At 39.3% G+C, this 16,960-nt stretch overlaps 1 protein-coding gene across 2 annotated transcripts in view; it reads right to left on the bottom strand.

Annotated features, from left to right (window-relative positions):
* The window catches only part of skap1 (src kinase associated phosphoprotein 1), a 135,596-nt gene that overhangs the window by 32,681 nt on the left and 85,955 nt on the right, over positions 1-16,960 (bottom strand). For both annotated transcript variants that reach the window (XM_023814317.2, XM_072712465.1), the window contains exons 5-9: positions 7,241-7,321; positions 4,686-4,769; positions 4,085-4,209; positions 3,195-3,258; positions 1,586-1,804 (exon numbers count right to left, since the gene is read on the bottom strand). In XM_023814317.2, the coding sequence (XP_023670085.2) occupies positions 1,586-1,804; positions 3,195-3,258; positions 4,085-4,209; positions 4,686-4,769; positions 7,241-7,321 (573 nt within the window). The remainder of the gene's footprint in view (positions 1-1,585; positions 1,805-3,194; positions 3,259-4,084; positions 4,210-4,685; positions 4,770-7,240; positions 7,322-16,960) is intronic.

Below are 16,960 nucleotides of genomic sequence, written 5' to 3'. Positions count from 1 at the left end.
AAAAAAAACTGACATAGGTAGGGACCTCACAACTCAACTCGGACTTGAGTCACAAATTTGATGACTTGTGACCAGACACCAAAAATGATGGAAAGACTTTGACTTGATTTGCACGTGACGAGACTTGACACAGACTTACAATGTTTTGACTCGAGACTTGACTTTGATGCACCAAGGTGTGACTTGTTCTTTTCCCTGCCTCTGATCCCCTTTTTTAAAACAGGGACCACCACTCTAGCTGGCTTTCATGCAACATTGATTATATTGCACATTAATTATATTACCCTAGCAATGCCAATTGCTTTCAACATCTGGATGGATTTCATTTATCACTGCAGCTTTTCCAGTATAGAACACCATAATGGTTTCAACTACAGTGATAGCGGACCACCCCAAAGGAGCAAGGCTCTGTCTCCCCTTCCTGATGGATCAAACGGTTTGCCAGAACATTGCTGGGGCTTCCTGATAGCCTCTTTCCATGGTCTCTCCAAACTCCTTCCATGTTTGAGAGTTCCCCCCTGTGACTGCCTTTTTAGAAGCCTTTCTGACCATCGGTATCTTTCAGCTGTCTCAGGAGACACCCATGCAAACATTGCCCTGAAGGCCTCCTTCTTCAGCTTGACAGCTTCCCTCACCGCAGGTGTCTAGCAGGGGTCCTAGCATAACTGCCATAACAGGCTCCGATTGCCTCCTGGTCATAGTTCTTTGCAGCTGTTGCAGCGATTGAGGCTTTGAACATGGTCCATTCAAATTCAATGTCTCTGACTTCACTCGGCACATGGGAGAGGATTTTCCAGAAGTGTCAGCTGAACTCATCCCACGTAGAGGCTTCAGCCAGATGTTCCCAGCAAACCCTCACTGCTCAACTGGGGTTTCCCAGTCTATCACACCATTTCACTACCTGCTGAAACCAACCTACCATTAAGTGGTGATTGGTTAATAGCCCTGCCCAAAACACACAGCTTCAAGACAAATGACAAAACTATAAAGTTTATCACAGAACATCCTTGTGTTTGAACATGGGGCTTATTATGGACAACCCAGAGCTTCACAGAAATCTCATAACAATTCAACAGTCTAGCTTAAGTCCAGTATATTTTGGTGCATATGCACTAACCAAAATCCTTTTATCCTTTTAGCAACCTGCAGTGACATACAGGCCATGCCCTTTTCTACCAGAAAACTCTCAAGCTGCACAGGCCTCAGTCTGGAATTTCACAGCAGGAGAGACTCCACCCTGAATATCTTTCTGTCTCCCAAACTAGCTTGGGCTCCTTCTCCCACCAGAGAAACAATGTTTCACGTTCCCAAAACCAGTTTCCATTGCCAATGTCAAAGCCAACTGGGTCCCTCCTTCTAATGTTTGCTGCCCAACTGCCACTGCATCTGAGTTCCACCTTTCATATTACAGGCGGTGAGACCCCATAATCTCTCCACACAGCCATTTTTCTGAATGAGCTTGGGCAGGTTACGTTTATTTGAAGGTATTCAAGATGGGTGGAAATTTCCAAGAAAAGGTAACATTTGAAAGGGTCAATTTTTATCTGGTATTGCTATTATTATTATTATTAAGGGTGGCCATTACCTGGAAGCACCTCATAGATGTCGTCCTCCTCATCCTCATCATCCCCCATCCTGCTGCTCTTCCAGTCCTCCTGGCTGCTCGCAGAGTTTATGCTGGGATGCAGCACTGGACGTGCCGTCCCTTGGCTGTTAGTGGTTTCAATGTCATCATAGGTGTCTTCGACTTCACATTCTTCATCTTCCTCCTCATCATCAAACGGAATGAAGTTGGAACTCAAATCTGCAGATGGAGGAGATAAAAGTGCACGCAAGCGACTTTGTCACTGCTGTGAATCTACACCCTAATATTAGCCAATAGGAATCATAGGGAAACTGCGAAAAAGTGTTGACAGTCATTCAGTTAAATATTAGCCTGGTTTTGAATTTACAAACGTAAAAATTATAAAAACAAAACAAATAAAAAAAACATGAGCAGAACAGACTAACGACGTTTGAATGGCAGCGAGCCCTGATTTATGCTGCGGCTATGCTATCGGGGTTATGTGGCCTGATGAAAGGCAAAGTCTAAAACAGTCAGATGTCCTCAGGGCCATTATTATGACTAATACAAATAGCATGCCATGTAACAATACAAGGACAACATTATTATGCTTAGAAAATTATATGTGAGAACAGCATTATATCACAAAATACAGAAGCTACAGAAATGAACTGAAAAGTGCTTTTTTTACCCTTAAATTGTAAGAGTACTGAATTCTCCCAGTAAGTTTTTTTTTTAGCTGAACATTAGAAATAAAACAAAGGTTTCATTGTTGGTCCTTTCATTTTATACTTTGGATCCTGCCGGAAAAAAAAGATGCATGTTGCTTCTCGTAAATCAGCGAGCCAGTTAGAGCCCATATTGAAGCTGTAGCTGCAGTCATTGGATCCTGCAGATGGAGCATTGTGCTGATTGTGGGCGACTGGAGCACTGAAACAAAGGGTATCAGATCCCCTCTGATACCCTACTAAATCAATAACACACAAGGATAACCAGAAAACTTTCCAATCAATTTCCGGAAAATAGTGGGTGTGGGGTGGGGGTAGTGGGGAATGGGAGGGAGAGTGGAGACTCCACACTGGTCGGGCAGCTAGTGATGCAGCACATGAGGAGGGTTACAGAACATCTGATTGGATGGCGTGACACGGACTTCTCGTAATCTGAAAAGCACAGCCCCTTTTTACCTTGTGATGGAAACTTATTAGATGAGGATGGGAATACTGCGGATTTTTAAAAATAAAGTACGAAAATAACACCAAGAAAACTTAAATTTGCAAACGGGAAACTCAACCACATTAAGGGCTTCCTCAAACAATAAAATATGAATTATTATTGTACAATTCTCTGATAATATATGTGCAATACAAATATCATCTCCCTCTAGATATACATTATATCTTTATTACCGGAATTAATCGCTGTACTGTTACACACACAAAGACACACAATGCTCATAAAGCAAGAAAGAAATGTTAAAAAAGCAAATTACGGCTTTACCACATACAAAGACATTTTCAGCTCACGGAAAACACATTAAATATAAATGCGCCTAAGTATAGTACATTTCCTAAGTCCAAATTTTCAGTATTTCTTCAGGATTGGTGCAAAATTAAATGTGTTTCTGGCTCACCTTTCAAGACAAAGTTAATCTGGTCCACCCACTCCCTGGCTTCCTGGTGGCTGTTGGCTGTGAACTGCAGGGGAAAAACCCTCCATTACTGTTATCAATTCCATCATTCTCAAAACAAGGAGCTGAGCTACAGAATGACTGTTACTGCCCATATAAAGCATATTTTACTTTAATTTCCACCTTAATACAGTTAATATTCTCTGATAAGAATACGCAGGGAAAAAAAATCATGGGTGCCAAGTACAATAAAACAAGGTGAAATATCACGTAATAAATCAGCAAGATCAGCAATTCACTTCTTAATAAGAATATGTTCTGCTGTAGCCAACATTAGCTGCCAACACGACTTCAAATTAAAGCTGAGAAAGCTAATTACAACATAATGCCAGGGTGTCCCTAGCAGTAATGCTGGCCACTCTTAAACAAAGATAATTAATGTCCTACTGATATAATTATGTATATATAAAACTGTTGAATATACAAATAACAGTTGAACCAATGTGCATTTTGAATATAAAATTGACTGTAATATTGTCTATAAAAGTGAGTCAATCTTAATCTCTTTGTTGGTGCCACAGTTATCTATAACACTGGGATACAAATATTCAATTAGGAAAGCAATAATATATTAAATGAAACACTTACTACATTTAACACATCTGAATCTTTCACCTAGAATATGCATGTCATACAACATCTGATCGGTTGTGCTGAACTAAATTAAATTTGAGCTAAAAATATGATTTATGCCGCCTTTGGTCCTAGGAAACATGCTTCCCACAGTACACTCAGATTGGCCAGTATTTTAATTATGTGCGGATTTCTGTAAGGGCTCTGCAGGATAATGACGTGCATATGAAGTGCAGAAAATGGTGAGCTTTGGTATAGACCTGGTATGGGCGCTGGTCCGGGGCTCTCAGAACAAAGCACGCATTTTTCTTTGAGTCTTTCCGCAAGTTGGTGATCAGCTCTGCACTGTAGCCATTGATGTAGAAGGAGCCCTTTTGCTGTTTCTCTGGTGGAAGAGAATGTCAACTTTGCTTTTTGTTTTTTTACTCATGCTCATTCATTAGCTTACAGACTTTTATAGCACTGATATTGTATGTGGCTTAATTACCTAACAGTAAAAATTACACATTTTTCTACAAGTGTTTGTGTAGGATTTGTTTAGGTGAAGGTAATTTCTCCGGGAAACCACAGGTTTTATACTAACTATTTAGCGGAATGAAGGTGATAAGTATCGTATTATATTTTAATACCTTAAAAAGTTTGTGCGTATATGTTGTGATATTCTTTCAGTGTATTACACTGGATTGCGATTTTCCTGAAATTCAAAGTTAGGTGTGAAGTAAGTATGTGCTGACTATAAATAAATAAAATACTTCATAAAAATTAGATAGTGATACGCAAAATATAAACTTGGAAAACTTTGATGTTGCAACTAAACAAATGATTATAAATATCTGCAAAAGGAAAGACATGCAAACAAACCTTTGTCACTGCCGAAGTAGTAAAATATGGTATTATTGAGGACACACCAACGCCTTTGCCACTCTGACCCAAAGAAACTGTGATCTGAACACAACAGGAACTGATGTTAGTACATTAAACATTAAGACATTCAAACTGAAAATGCAGTACAAGACAAAAATCATACCCTATCGAAAAACAAAACACAGCAAATATTTACAATGAGTGTGTACAAATGTAGAAAACAAAAATAGCCTTTTGTTTACCAGCTTAAAAAGACTGTAAATGAAAAAACAAATAAAAATGAAGCCACAAAAACCACGGAAACCCATCTGTGCTTAATGCCAATAAATGTTAAAATGGAGAACTCCATTCAACTGGTTTATTTCAGCACCTGCTTCTTTTATTCCTGTAAATTGACCTAAAATGCTGTTTGAAAGGGGTGTTTTTATGCTTGCAGGTAAGCTTGGTTCAGATTCAGCTGCTCAGGTGACGCTTTTCTCCGAAAGACCTGGGGCATGTTGTAGTTATTGCAGGTGGGCTTTTCTGTCGGACATTATGGGAAGCAACCACATGTGTTTAACCCCTGCATTACCTGCTGCCTTACATGGAAACTCCTGCTTAAAACATGGAACGGCTACTACGAAGGTACTGACCAAAGTGCCATCTCTATTCAATAGGAAACACAGCGCTGGTAGAATTCAGTAGCCCGCTAAGAAAATTACTTTGCACATGGAGTCAAACAATTAATCTCAAGATAAAATGTTTCCTATTCCTGTTGCAAGAGCGGAACATGAACTAAATGGCAAGTGGATGTGATATTAACAGTGAAAACAGGATAAACAACTAAACAAATAGAGTGGAAACATTGATGACAATTCTTCTCATAAAGAACGTTTTTACAAGGTGGGTGTAATTATCTCTTTGATTGCAACAAAGGCATGCATAAAGCTTCAAGTAATGAACCTAGCGGCATTCAAATACAGATTCTGCTCTCAGTCTACTTGGCATTTCTGACAAACACTCAATACACTCACCTACACCTGCCTAAGATCATAAAGGCAAGATGATGCCCCACTAGTGAGTGAAGCTTACATTTAAACAGTATCTCCACGACTGAAAAACATCCATTCATTGACAAAAGTGGAAAAACTCGACATAAACATGACATTATGGCAAATGGCATGACATTGTACATTATTTTACCTATAAAAGGGTAAATTATTATGCTATTTTGTCAGAACTTGCTTATATGCTGATTTATACCAATTAATGATGATGTCAAACTGCTAAACAATTATACATAATTAATTTGAATAAATGAAGCTTATTTCCTACTACTACTAATACTAATAATAATAATAATAATAATAATGCAACTTTTAGGTTTGTTTTCATGACAATAATACCATACTTGCTTCCTACTAATAAAATGTAACAGTGTACTCTCATTCTGAATACTTAATGACATTTCTCTGCCTTGAGGTTTTTGTCGTTAACTTGAAATATGCGCAGCACGTATTGTATGGTTAATTATTCATTAGCTTGTTATGTCTTCCCAAAAGCAATGATGTGGTAAATAATAAACTACTGTACGAGAGGCTAGTCATAACATTAGGAGGGCTATTACTACATATGCTTTTTTAAAAATGGGCCTTAAAGTTATCAGCATTTTTAGATGATCACTTCATATTTTATCCACTAGCATGCTGTCACACTTACGTTGCGTTCCTAACAGCATCGGCCCCCGAATGACTATAGTAGCAGAAATACACTAGTTCAGCAAACAGATCGATTTTGTTTCATTATCAGGTATCTGAATAACAGGAAAGAACCTTTAAGTGCTGGGGCCCTGAAAAGCACAGCTCTGCTGTCTGCAGTCCACATTTGATGGAGAAGTTTGGTGGTACAGGCCAGGCCAATGAGGCAGCAGAGGATAGAGGTGAGGGAGCGCCTACGGGATAGATACTCATGGAGCAGGAGCAGCAGATCTGCAGAAACTTAGATCAGCCAGAAAGAACTCTGCCTCCTAAACAGGGTCTGATGCAATCTGCTCTTTCCAGACTGCATGTGTTTAAATCCAGTGAATGAATGCTTAAATCCAGTGAATGAATGCTTAAATCCAGTGAATGAATGCTTAAATCCAGTGAATGAATGCTTAACTCCAATGATGAACAACAGGAAAATATGATAGACTTCTCTGGGGAAACAAACCTCACACAAAGTAATTGCATTACATTATAGGACTTATAGGATTTTTGTTTCAGATATGTGTTATATGTGATAAAGAATAATGCATGTAAATGAGCATAACAATCGGAGTTCATTAGCCTATATATACTGTAAGTTTACCCATTATTGTGCACAACAAACATCTGCCAATGTGTAGTTCCGAATCAAAGGAGGGCCTTGGTTTAGTAGCACAGATTAATTTAAAGTAGCTTTAACTCGAAATGATTTATATAGTATAAGAACTTATAGAGAAGAATAATAGAAAATAAACAGTCAAGTGCAGAGCATGGAAAATCTGCCAGTAAAAGCAAGAAAAAAATTCAAGAAATAAAAGATTTTCTTACCTCTTCGCTTCTTCTCCAAATACCCTTGTTTCAATATGTTATTGAGTTCCTGGGCAGCGACCATAGGGATCTCTTCGAAGTCTATAAAAGACAGCTCAATATTACTGTAGGATCATTACAGTCAGCTATTCAGACTTTAGAACTCATGTCCCTTCAGGCCTGTGAAAGTTTGCTAAAGTAATTAAAGTAATTATCTTATTCCTCCACATTGTTTACATTGTACTTATTTTATTATGCAAAAGAAATCAAGTTCAGTGTTTTGCAAAGTCCAAAAATGGCTTCCTTGAACAACGATAAGTTTACCCAGCATATGTGTGATTTTCTGTGTTCTGTACTCTGGTATTACTGTACTGTCAAGGGCACAGTGGGTGCACAAGGCATTGCTCAGCGATAACCCTGAAGACATCCCTGTCCACCACAGAACTGAATTACAGTACACTGCTTTCTGCCTGTCTCTCGCAAGCCACAAACACATAAAATGGACAAATCAGAAGGAAGGACCCTCAAAACTAATTTACCGGATTGTTCCGCACTGCATCTATCCCGTTTCAGCATGAATATTCCATTAGCTAAATCCCCTCGAGTTGTGGGAAGCCTGCTGCTGGGAAACAGGGAGACTGTTCTGCATGGAGTTTTATTTAGATGTTACACTGCCAAGGCCCACCGGGGCGTTCAGGGATGGAGCCGACAGCCTTCATCAGTATGCATGCTGGAATGAAATTACCCCAGGGAGGAAGGCCGGCTAAATATGCCACACATGCTGCTTCACTGGTTTAATTTCATTGTTTCATTGCTTTCAAGAACATTACCAGCTTGAGGGATAACGTTTTTTTTTTTTCTTTCAGGGACTGCACAAAGGCAGAGACACACAGGCAGACAATTTGGGTGCAGATACATTTAAAGTACCAGATTCTAATTTTATACGTTTTTCTTTTACTACAATGACAGTAGACAGTAGATTATATGCAACTAAGCATGAACGATTATTTGCTGTACCTTCTGGAAAAACTGTCACACTGGCCGAAAATTATCATGGGAATAATGGCGATGAGTAAACTCGATATGGGTGCAATGCATGGATTTATGAGGGCGGCCAATCAATACAGACCATACGTCCCATAAGCAGTTTCGCCCCTCCCCCTTCCTTGAAATATCTCACCATGCTTGTGACATGGCCTACGCAGGCGCCATAGTCTAGGTGTAGGATTCTGATTGTACTCACATAGCAACACTCTTACTGAAACAGCCAGCCTGAAATGCTGCATCACACATTTCTGTCGCAGTCAGTGTGGCTAATGTAAGATCAAAGCAATATGGATTTGGACTGAAAGCACATGACTGGGTGTGGATCCTCGAATGAGGTCCATTCTCTCACTAATAAATAAATTTCTTTATATGGTATGTTTTAATCAATCACAATAAATATGCCTAACAGCTGGTGGACCCACATAACACAACAGAGTCATCCATAAGGACATCACATGCAGTCTGTGTCTATATACAGTAACAGGAAAAGTTTATACCAATATTGTGACAAAACATTAAATTATCACACTTAATGTGCTGCTGCTACAATAAAAATCGCAAGTTTTTTAAACTCAAAAGTAGAGGAATTTACTTGCATGAACCAAACATTTAAAAGAAAATTTATGAATTCAACTTTGTGTATATATCATTTAGTCATAATTCAGATTTTATTTGTGTTACATAAAAAAGACACAAGAAATTATTTTAAATTGACTGCCATCTCAAAATTACAATATGCAGTGAAAGGTATAAGTGTTCCAGTTTATTTGTACGCAAAATCACAGCTAATGCTTGTTGTCAAACATGAAACATGCAGCAGATCTATAGAACTACAGGTGCATATAAAATGCAGATGGTCACTATGTTTTTATTTTGCTACAGAATTTCTTGAATTTGGAAATGCGACAAAAGTTTAGATGGGAAACTAACTCAGCCCGATTAGCAGTGGTTTCTCAGCAAACAGTCGGCTCAGGAAAGTCAGTGAATACTTAGGAAGTGAGCCGCAAGCCTCCGCTGACTGTGCAAATCCAACTGGAAGGCTGCATATGAAATGAGAGATGTTTCTGTCAGCCCAGGCACCCTGTCTTCTGGGGCTGTGATGAACGGCAATTTTCGTGTTTAGAGGAGGAGAGAGCAGAACACCAGCACCAGCCCTCTTGACAGAAGGTGGCCAGTCACTAGCTAAAAGGTCATTATTCCCGGTACGCTGTCACCAGCATCTACTGGTAGGAGATGGACTGTGGTCTGTGTAACGGCTGGACAGACCACCAGTTAAATATCAGTTACTAGTGATATAATGATACTATTGTTCATGGATTATTATGTCAAGTAATGTAGTTATCTTAAATTAATTATCACTTTCTCAACCTTTCAAATTCAATTATTTAATATAACTGTGGTACTTATGGTATTTAATGTAAAGTAGAATCTATTTTCTTAACAAATACCCTACTTTATTAATTGTTGTTTGTAATTGCTACTCAAGGCTAAACACAGGTCTCTATTATGGAAATTTAATTCAGAGCAACAGCACACAGACAATAAGTTCAGCAAAAATAATTTGTTATACCCTTAGTTTAGCAGGCAGGGTCTCTGCTTCATGCTGAATAAGCATTTATATAATTTGAACAACCTTATTAAAAATTCACAGTCAACCAACCTAACTTGAGGTTATGTCTCTGTCTGTATCACACAAATGAGTATGAGCATTTAATTACTCACTTAAAATATAACAAAATCAGAGATTGTTTCAAAATGACAAATAATTAAACAATCGTTTAACAGCAGGTTTAGCTGCAGTCAGTCCTCTGTCTGCCACTTCAACAGCAAGCTAAGAAAACAATCTTATTAACCTGATTCCCCCGCGTCTCTCTTTTACATTATGTTTAGAGGACACTGTTTTTGCTACTTCTTACTTTCTTTAGAATGCTTCTGAATTACAGATAATATTTTCTTGAGCTTAAAATTCCAGAACATTTTGCAGAGTCTTTAGAATTTCTCTACAGCTGATTAAATGACATTTTTACCTGGCTTGGACAGCTTCTCTGCAAACTCCACGCCCATGCGTACAGTGCAGGGTATGGTAATAGATACGGTACCCTTCCTCTGTACTGAACACTCTCCTACACCGTTTGAACATAAACATAAAGACTTGAGTAATAAAATGGCTGATGAATCCCTTGTTCCACTTGGCGTGTGGACAGTAGGTTATTTAATAAAACCAACAGCACCTTGTTCCTTGTATTCCTCCCTAATGGTCTGAAATCTATCAATGGCCTAATGGCTTGCTGCACTGAGCTAGCTTAAACGCTGTTTGCGGCTAGTAAATGCACCTATTAATGTGGAGAGGTATTTTAATTGAAAATTATATTACTGCTCAATTGGACAACTGGTAAATGCCACGACACCCACACAATATAGTAAAAAGGAAAATTTTGAATAATGAAATACTAATTAGGATTTTTCTCTACATTTTCTTGGTCACTATATCATGTTTTCACGGGATGAGGGCACTGTCCATTTTCTTTGGCTGCAGAAATGTCACAAAACACTAAACACTGCACCAACCATCAATGTTGCAATGGTGTGGTACAGACTAAAACTAATTAAATTTAATTGTGCGCAAGCAAAAATATATAAATACAGTGTGAAGAATGCTACTGTGGTCCTGGGGGCATAGGAACCGGGACAAGGGGGTGGGGCATAGGAATGGGGGGATGGGGACATTCCCCCCCCCCCCCCAAGCAAATAATTAAGCTTAATTTGCCACCCCCCCCCCCCAAAAAATAGACCTTTATACTTAAATTATTAAGTTGTGTCCCCCCCCCAACAATATCAAACTCTTTTCTATGGCATTGTGTGGTACAGAAAGTACCATTTTAATAATTCAATTATATAAGTCACAATCGACTGAAAAAACAAAGCTATATGGATTCAGCTCCATCCCGGAGCATGTCTCTAAAATTAAGACACATATTAAATTTTTGTCATCTCAAAAACGTTGCTGGTACTGACGTTGAAGGTTACATATCGCCTCAGCAGACCCTGTCAGTGCGCATACAGTGACAGAGTGGCTTGTCTTGTCATACCTGTCTCAGTATTTACAGTTGCCCACCAAACATCCTGGAAAAATTGTTGACACTGAACATGTTTTACAAATAAGCAGATGTGAGTGCACAAGAAAAAGATAAGAATTCTAATTAAGGAAGGGATGATTAATTATTCTGCTCACTATCACGTTTTAATATAATTCTGACCACCAGATATGCAGATACCCATATGGCCGCTATCACTCATTCAGTCAGCGCTTGCCTGTTTGATGAGAATTATGTTCACAATGAATGTTTAAACCATGTTTTAATACAAAACGTGTAAACATATATGATGTAAACATAGAGACACAGATTATAAATTACAGACAGCATAAAATACACTACCCTTTTGAGTTAATTTTTTTCCTATAAATGCAAAATACTGGATTGGCTCCAGCTTCCCCGTGACCCAGATGGATAAAGCGGTATAGATGATGGATGGATGGATGGATGGATGGTTTTAACACAATATTTTGAGAAGTATGCACCCCAACTCCCATGTCTCGAACATGTTTATTCCCTACAGGATCTTCTGCACCATTAGATTTAGAAAGCTCTTGCCCATTCTAGGGTGGCTTGGAAGCTGAGAGGATCGCACTCTTGCCTCACACCTCCAGTGTTGAGGACCCCAGGCTTGCCTCTGCTGTGTGTGTTGCACAGGTTTACCCCATGAACAATCCTGTGTCTGTTGCACAGGTTTACCCCATGAACAATCCTGTGTCTGTTGCACAGGTTTACCCCATGAACAATCCTGTGTGTGTTGCACAGGTTTACCCCATGAACAATCCTGTGTCTGTTGCACAGGTTTACCCCATGTACAATCCTGTGTGTGTTGCACAGGTTTACACACAATCCTGTGTGTGTGCATGTATGTGGCCTGTGATGGACCGGCATCCTGTCCAGGGCGTTCTGAAGCCTTGTTCTCTATGTTGGCTGGAATAGGCTCCGCCCCCCCAGCATAGTCTGTTACAAAATAGATCAGTATATAATTTTAGATGAATAAAACAAAGCTGCAAACTTACTATCCCTTTTTTTGGTGGAATTCCACAAAAATGTAGGAGAAAAAGGAACAATGACAGTAAATTCTGAATACAGTATGTCTGAAATGCTCATTCAGAAGTTGTACAGAAACAGAGGGTGAATTTAAATAATCGAATATGTAGTAGTTCAGAAAGCAAGTAATACGAAATGCATATTAATAAAAAAAAGTGAATGAGCCTAAACCTGTTTTATTTCATTGTTGCCCATAAAGTATCATTACACATGGTTGCTTACTTATGCACAGGAAGTAACATGATGGTTAAGGACATAGATTTGTGACCTGAATGCCACTATGAGGGTGGTCTTGCTGCTCTGTAATTAACCCAGCTGCTCTAACAACATACCAAACTTTAGATAAAAGCACCACTCAAGCAACATACTAAACATTTACACCAAATTAGTATGCTATCAACAGAAAATACTGTAGCATAATTTGACATCAAATGCGTGAGTTAAAAAATGTTACTTTTGGTGCCAAACATTCCTTCGTTGAATGTCTGGTAAATAAACTGTGTGTCATAGACCAGTTTGTCAGTTCCTCTTCCACCTCGATAAACCTGCTCCTCTATTCAGGACCACCTGCATGGAAGGAGGTCCACACAGCACTCATTATCTGCCTTTTCACTGGCTGTCTCACAACCCAGACATCGGTATTTCACTGTGTCATCACCTGAAACCAGGTAAAAGAGTCCCTATGACCATGGCTTCTGATTCATGGAGGCGTAAATGTCTTGCCCTGTTTGCGCTGTGCTGAAGGAAGGAGTCAATCTGCCTTATTGAGTGAACGTGGCATTATGGATGGTGGGGGCGAGGGCCAGGGCTTGGAGTGGGTTTGTCACAGTCCATTTACCAAGTCAATGAGCAGGAGCGGAGCTACCCCTCTTTTCCTGAACCTGAAGCCCTATGACATGCATATCCTCCAGTGTAGCTGAATAACAGGTCAGTGGCGTCCACTGCTACTTAGGAATCCGGCCCCTTTCAGCACCACTTTCAGCACCTTTTGTGAGCGCCAGTCTTCCCTTGCACATAGACTACGTCTGACGAGGAGCCAAAGAATGGCCACTGGAACTTGTAGGTCCATACCGGTAATGAACTGACTGTTGTAGCCACTACCAATGATTCATTTACAGAACTAAAACTAAAAGAACCATCACTTCTCATCTCTGCACAGAAATGGCAATATTTACCATAATATTCTGGCACGGTTGCAACATTTTTGAATGGTAATTGTGTCATTAAGGTATATTAGGACAGGGCAGCATATCTCTGGACCTTCACACACACATTTTGCACATTCTTGGACTCCTCGCATATATGCTGCTGCTACACCCTTTTGCCATAAGCAGGCACATGCATACTTGAAGTGTAACATTATTTACGTGGGAACCATGTTTCAGACAATACTGCAGCTTGCACACATAGATGGACTTGCACACACTGCATTTTTTAAAATATAGATTAATGACTGTGATCTGTACTGATTTGCACTCATCACTCATCTATTACATCTATTTTATTTCTATTTTTTATGTTATTTTTCACAATTTATGTTTGTGTTGTTTGTGAAGTATGTACCAATACTGCTAAGGCAAATTGCTAGTGCATACAGGTGTACCCGGACAATAAAGTGAATTCTGATTCTGATAAATAACACCATCCATTGTCTAACTACTTAGCCACACAAGTTGAAACAGCCTTGGAAAAGTCCAGCTGTCTAAAGTTGTTAGACCATCCTTTTTCGGTTCCCAATAATAATCTATTTTCTCGCACTCCAGCTCCAACAGTGTGATGTCCATAAGAGAGCTACGTGTCATGCTCCTTCACCTTTGGAATTTGCAACACAGGTGGAAAGATGAAGGTAAAATGGCAGCATGAATCCCACTGACCGCATGCTTATTACTGGGAGGGGGAAGCTTCTGATAGATGTCGCTCGGGTTAGCTGACAGATGGCAGGGGGTCAGCAGCATTCTGTTGTGTCTCAGTGACCTCGCTGATGTAGAGCTGACCATCCTATCAGCGACCCACCTCAACATAGACACCCTTCACCAGCAGACGCTGCCTTTCATCTCCTGATCTGATCTTGACTTTCAGCCCACGCTTCGGGGCCTTTCACAGAGAACATTTACCACAGACGTCTTCTTGGGACTAGCACAACCACAACAGCTGTAAACAAATTGGCGTTACTTATAGTGGCCTAAAGCAATTCTTTGATATGTATCCGAAAACTGCAAGATGAAAGAACCGCCAGACAGATTTATCTATTGATTAGCAGGTAAAGAAGGGTTTGGGTGAGAGGGGCTGATATATAGATGGGTAATCTCCGTCTTGATGTCTTTTACCTCGGTCATTTCCACCTCAGGCAAAACATCAATTCCACAGGTGGATGGAACGCAAATGCCCCAGCATAAGCTCCCGTGAGAATGGAACTAAGAGGGTTAATTCCCACCGGACTAAACCACTTTTCATCTTTCATCCTTTGAGGAAGAGGAGTATGGGGGAACAGGTGGCCTCGTCGGAGGTGGAGACAGGCGTGATTTAAAGCCCATCCATTACCACCTGGACTCCCTACCCTCCAAACAATGGATCACAAAGAGCGTTGGCTGGTATTTGTCACCTTTACACAAGGCATATTATTCGGCCAACATCAAACTGCGTTGTCTCTCTCACCTGCAAACTGGAGGAGGCTATCATGTACACATGAGAGAAATATTGCAGTTCACCGCAAGAAGACAAAGAGTTAAAAAGAGGAAGATTTATGTAGAGTTTTTTTTAGGGGGTGTATAACTTCCCACCTTAAGACATAGAGTCTCCTTTCCCTAATTTGTAACAATTATCCAGGATTGGCTTTCATGGTCAACACTGAGAGGCACAGTGCTCTGGGGACTGGGGCTTCGTCAGAGATTCACAGCTTGATAAATGAGGAAGAAATTTTTTAAATAATCCCAGGACTTGACACTTATGGATGAATCTCAGCTTAATGATTTATTAAAAAGCCGGTGTTAGTAACACAGTAGTAGTAAATTTTTATAAGTGTTAAAATCAAAACCAAGAAAAATCTACAGTGTTCACAGAAAGTCTTCGGATGTGTGCTTAATTCAGTAAAATAAATCTTTTGTTTACAAAAAAATATATATCACATTAGAAACAACCAGTAATTTTAAGTAAAATATTCTTTCCAAGTAGCAATAAATTGAAACCCAAATTATAGTTTTACAACAGCTGTTCTGAGTTAAAATGTTCATTGCCATTGGCAAGAACAGAACTGATTGTTTCAGTCAAAAAAAATTACGACACTGAATGGAAGATATGTGCAGATGTTACATATTTCTTGTCAATGGACTTTTGTTATGAAACCAATATATTTGCAACATTTTTACAGAACTATGAAAGCATCCTAAGACTTTCTGTGAGCACTGTATGTAATCTAATGTAATATACTGTGTATATTTCTAGCAAGGCACTTCTGATGCATTAGTTGTAAACATTGCAAGTGATTCTTGCCATAAAATCGGCATGCAGATTTATTAACAAATACATTTCTTATCATTACAGGTTTAGGGATAGAGGTTTCCCACAGGGCTATAAAGCTATGGGACAGCAAGGCTCAAGCAAAGGAACTCCTTCACACTGCAACATTTCAACCGAAAATGAAGCATCCTGAGAGGAGACTCCAGTAACTGCTAAACTCAGTGAGAGACGGTGAGCAAAAATGACCTTCTGCCTGCATTCCACAAACCTCCTTAAGCCACACAGCTGACCCAATTTAAGACCCAAACACCACTCAGTCCACCCAGGGTCAGCTGAGTTTATTTACTGGGATTTACCTTTGGGCACAAGTCTGGTGATTAATCACCACGGCAACGCCAAAGTGCGGCCAATCCTCTGGCACTAACGTGCCTCCCACCTATCCACACTCAACACTTGCTTACATTTTTCTTTTGTTTTGCAACTTTGACTGCAACAACAAAACAAAAATATTCCAATATTCTATTTAATAACAAACTTTAAATGATAGATGAGTAGTTAGAGAAGGTTCCGTTTAACAGCCCTTACAATGGCAGTGTAAACAAGTGAGATTATTAGTCATTGCTGATACCATCAGTCATTGCTGATACCTCTAGCAGTTTATTTGTAGAGGCACTGTGGTTTGCTGAAACTGGGATAACTATACTGTGGCTGTATGAAGCATATTTGTGTGTTTTTGTTTAAATTTTATTCTGGAAGCCATCTGTTGCAATCTGATTGGTTAGAAAAAAAAACATACATGTATAATTTACTATGCCAATGACTTGAAATTGTTTCTCTCAGTTATGCTAAATTCTCTAGAGCATAACCAGAAGCCGTTCACAGTGAACACACAGATTGTTTAGCTAAGAACAGATGATAGAACTTTGTTTTGCTTGATCACAGCTGTCACTAGAAAAAAGAATCACATTTAAAAACCATCAAAATCTCATGAGATTCCTATTTTACAGTGTAATAATCTTTAAATTAAAAGCATAGCTAAGAAAGTAATTGAATTAATGTAGTATTACTGTTTACTTAACTGAATATCTTCTAT

The sequence above is a fragment of the Paramormyrops kingsleyae genome, chromosome 5, assembly GCF_048594095.1.
Source record: "Paramormyrops kingsleyae isolate MSU_618 chromosome 5, PKINGS_0.4, whole genome shotgun sequence".
Lineage (NCBI taxonomy): Eukaryota > Metazoa > Chordata > Actinopteri > Osteoglossiformes > Mormyridae > Paramormyrops > Paramormyrops kingsleyae.
The sequence above is the reverse complement of the archived record's forward strand: the minus strand, read 5'-3'. Positions and strand labels throughout refer to the sequence as shown.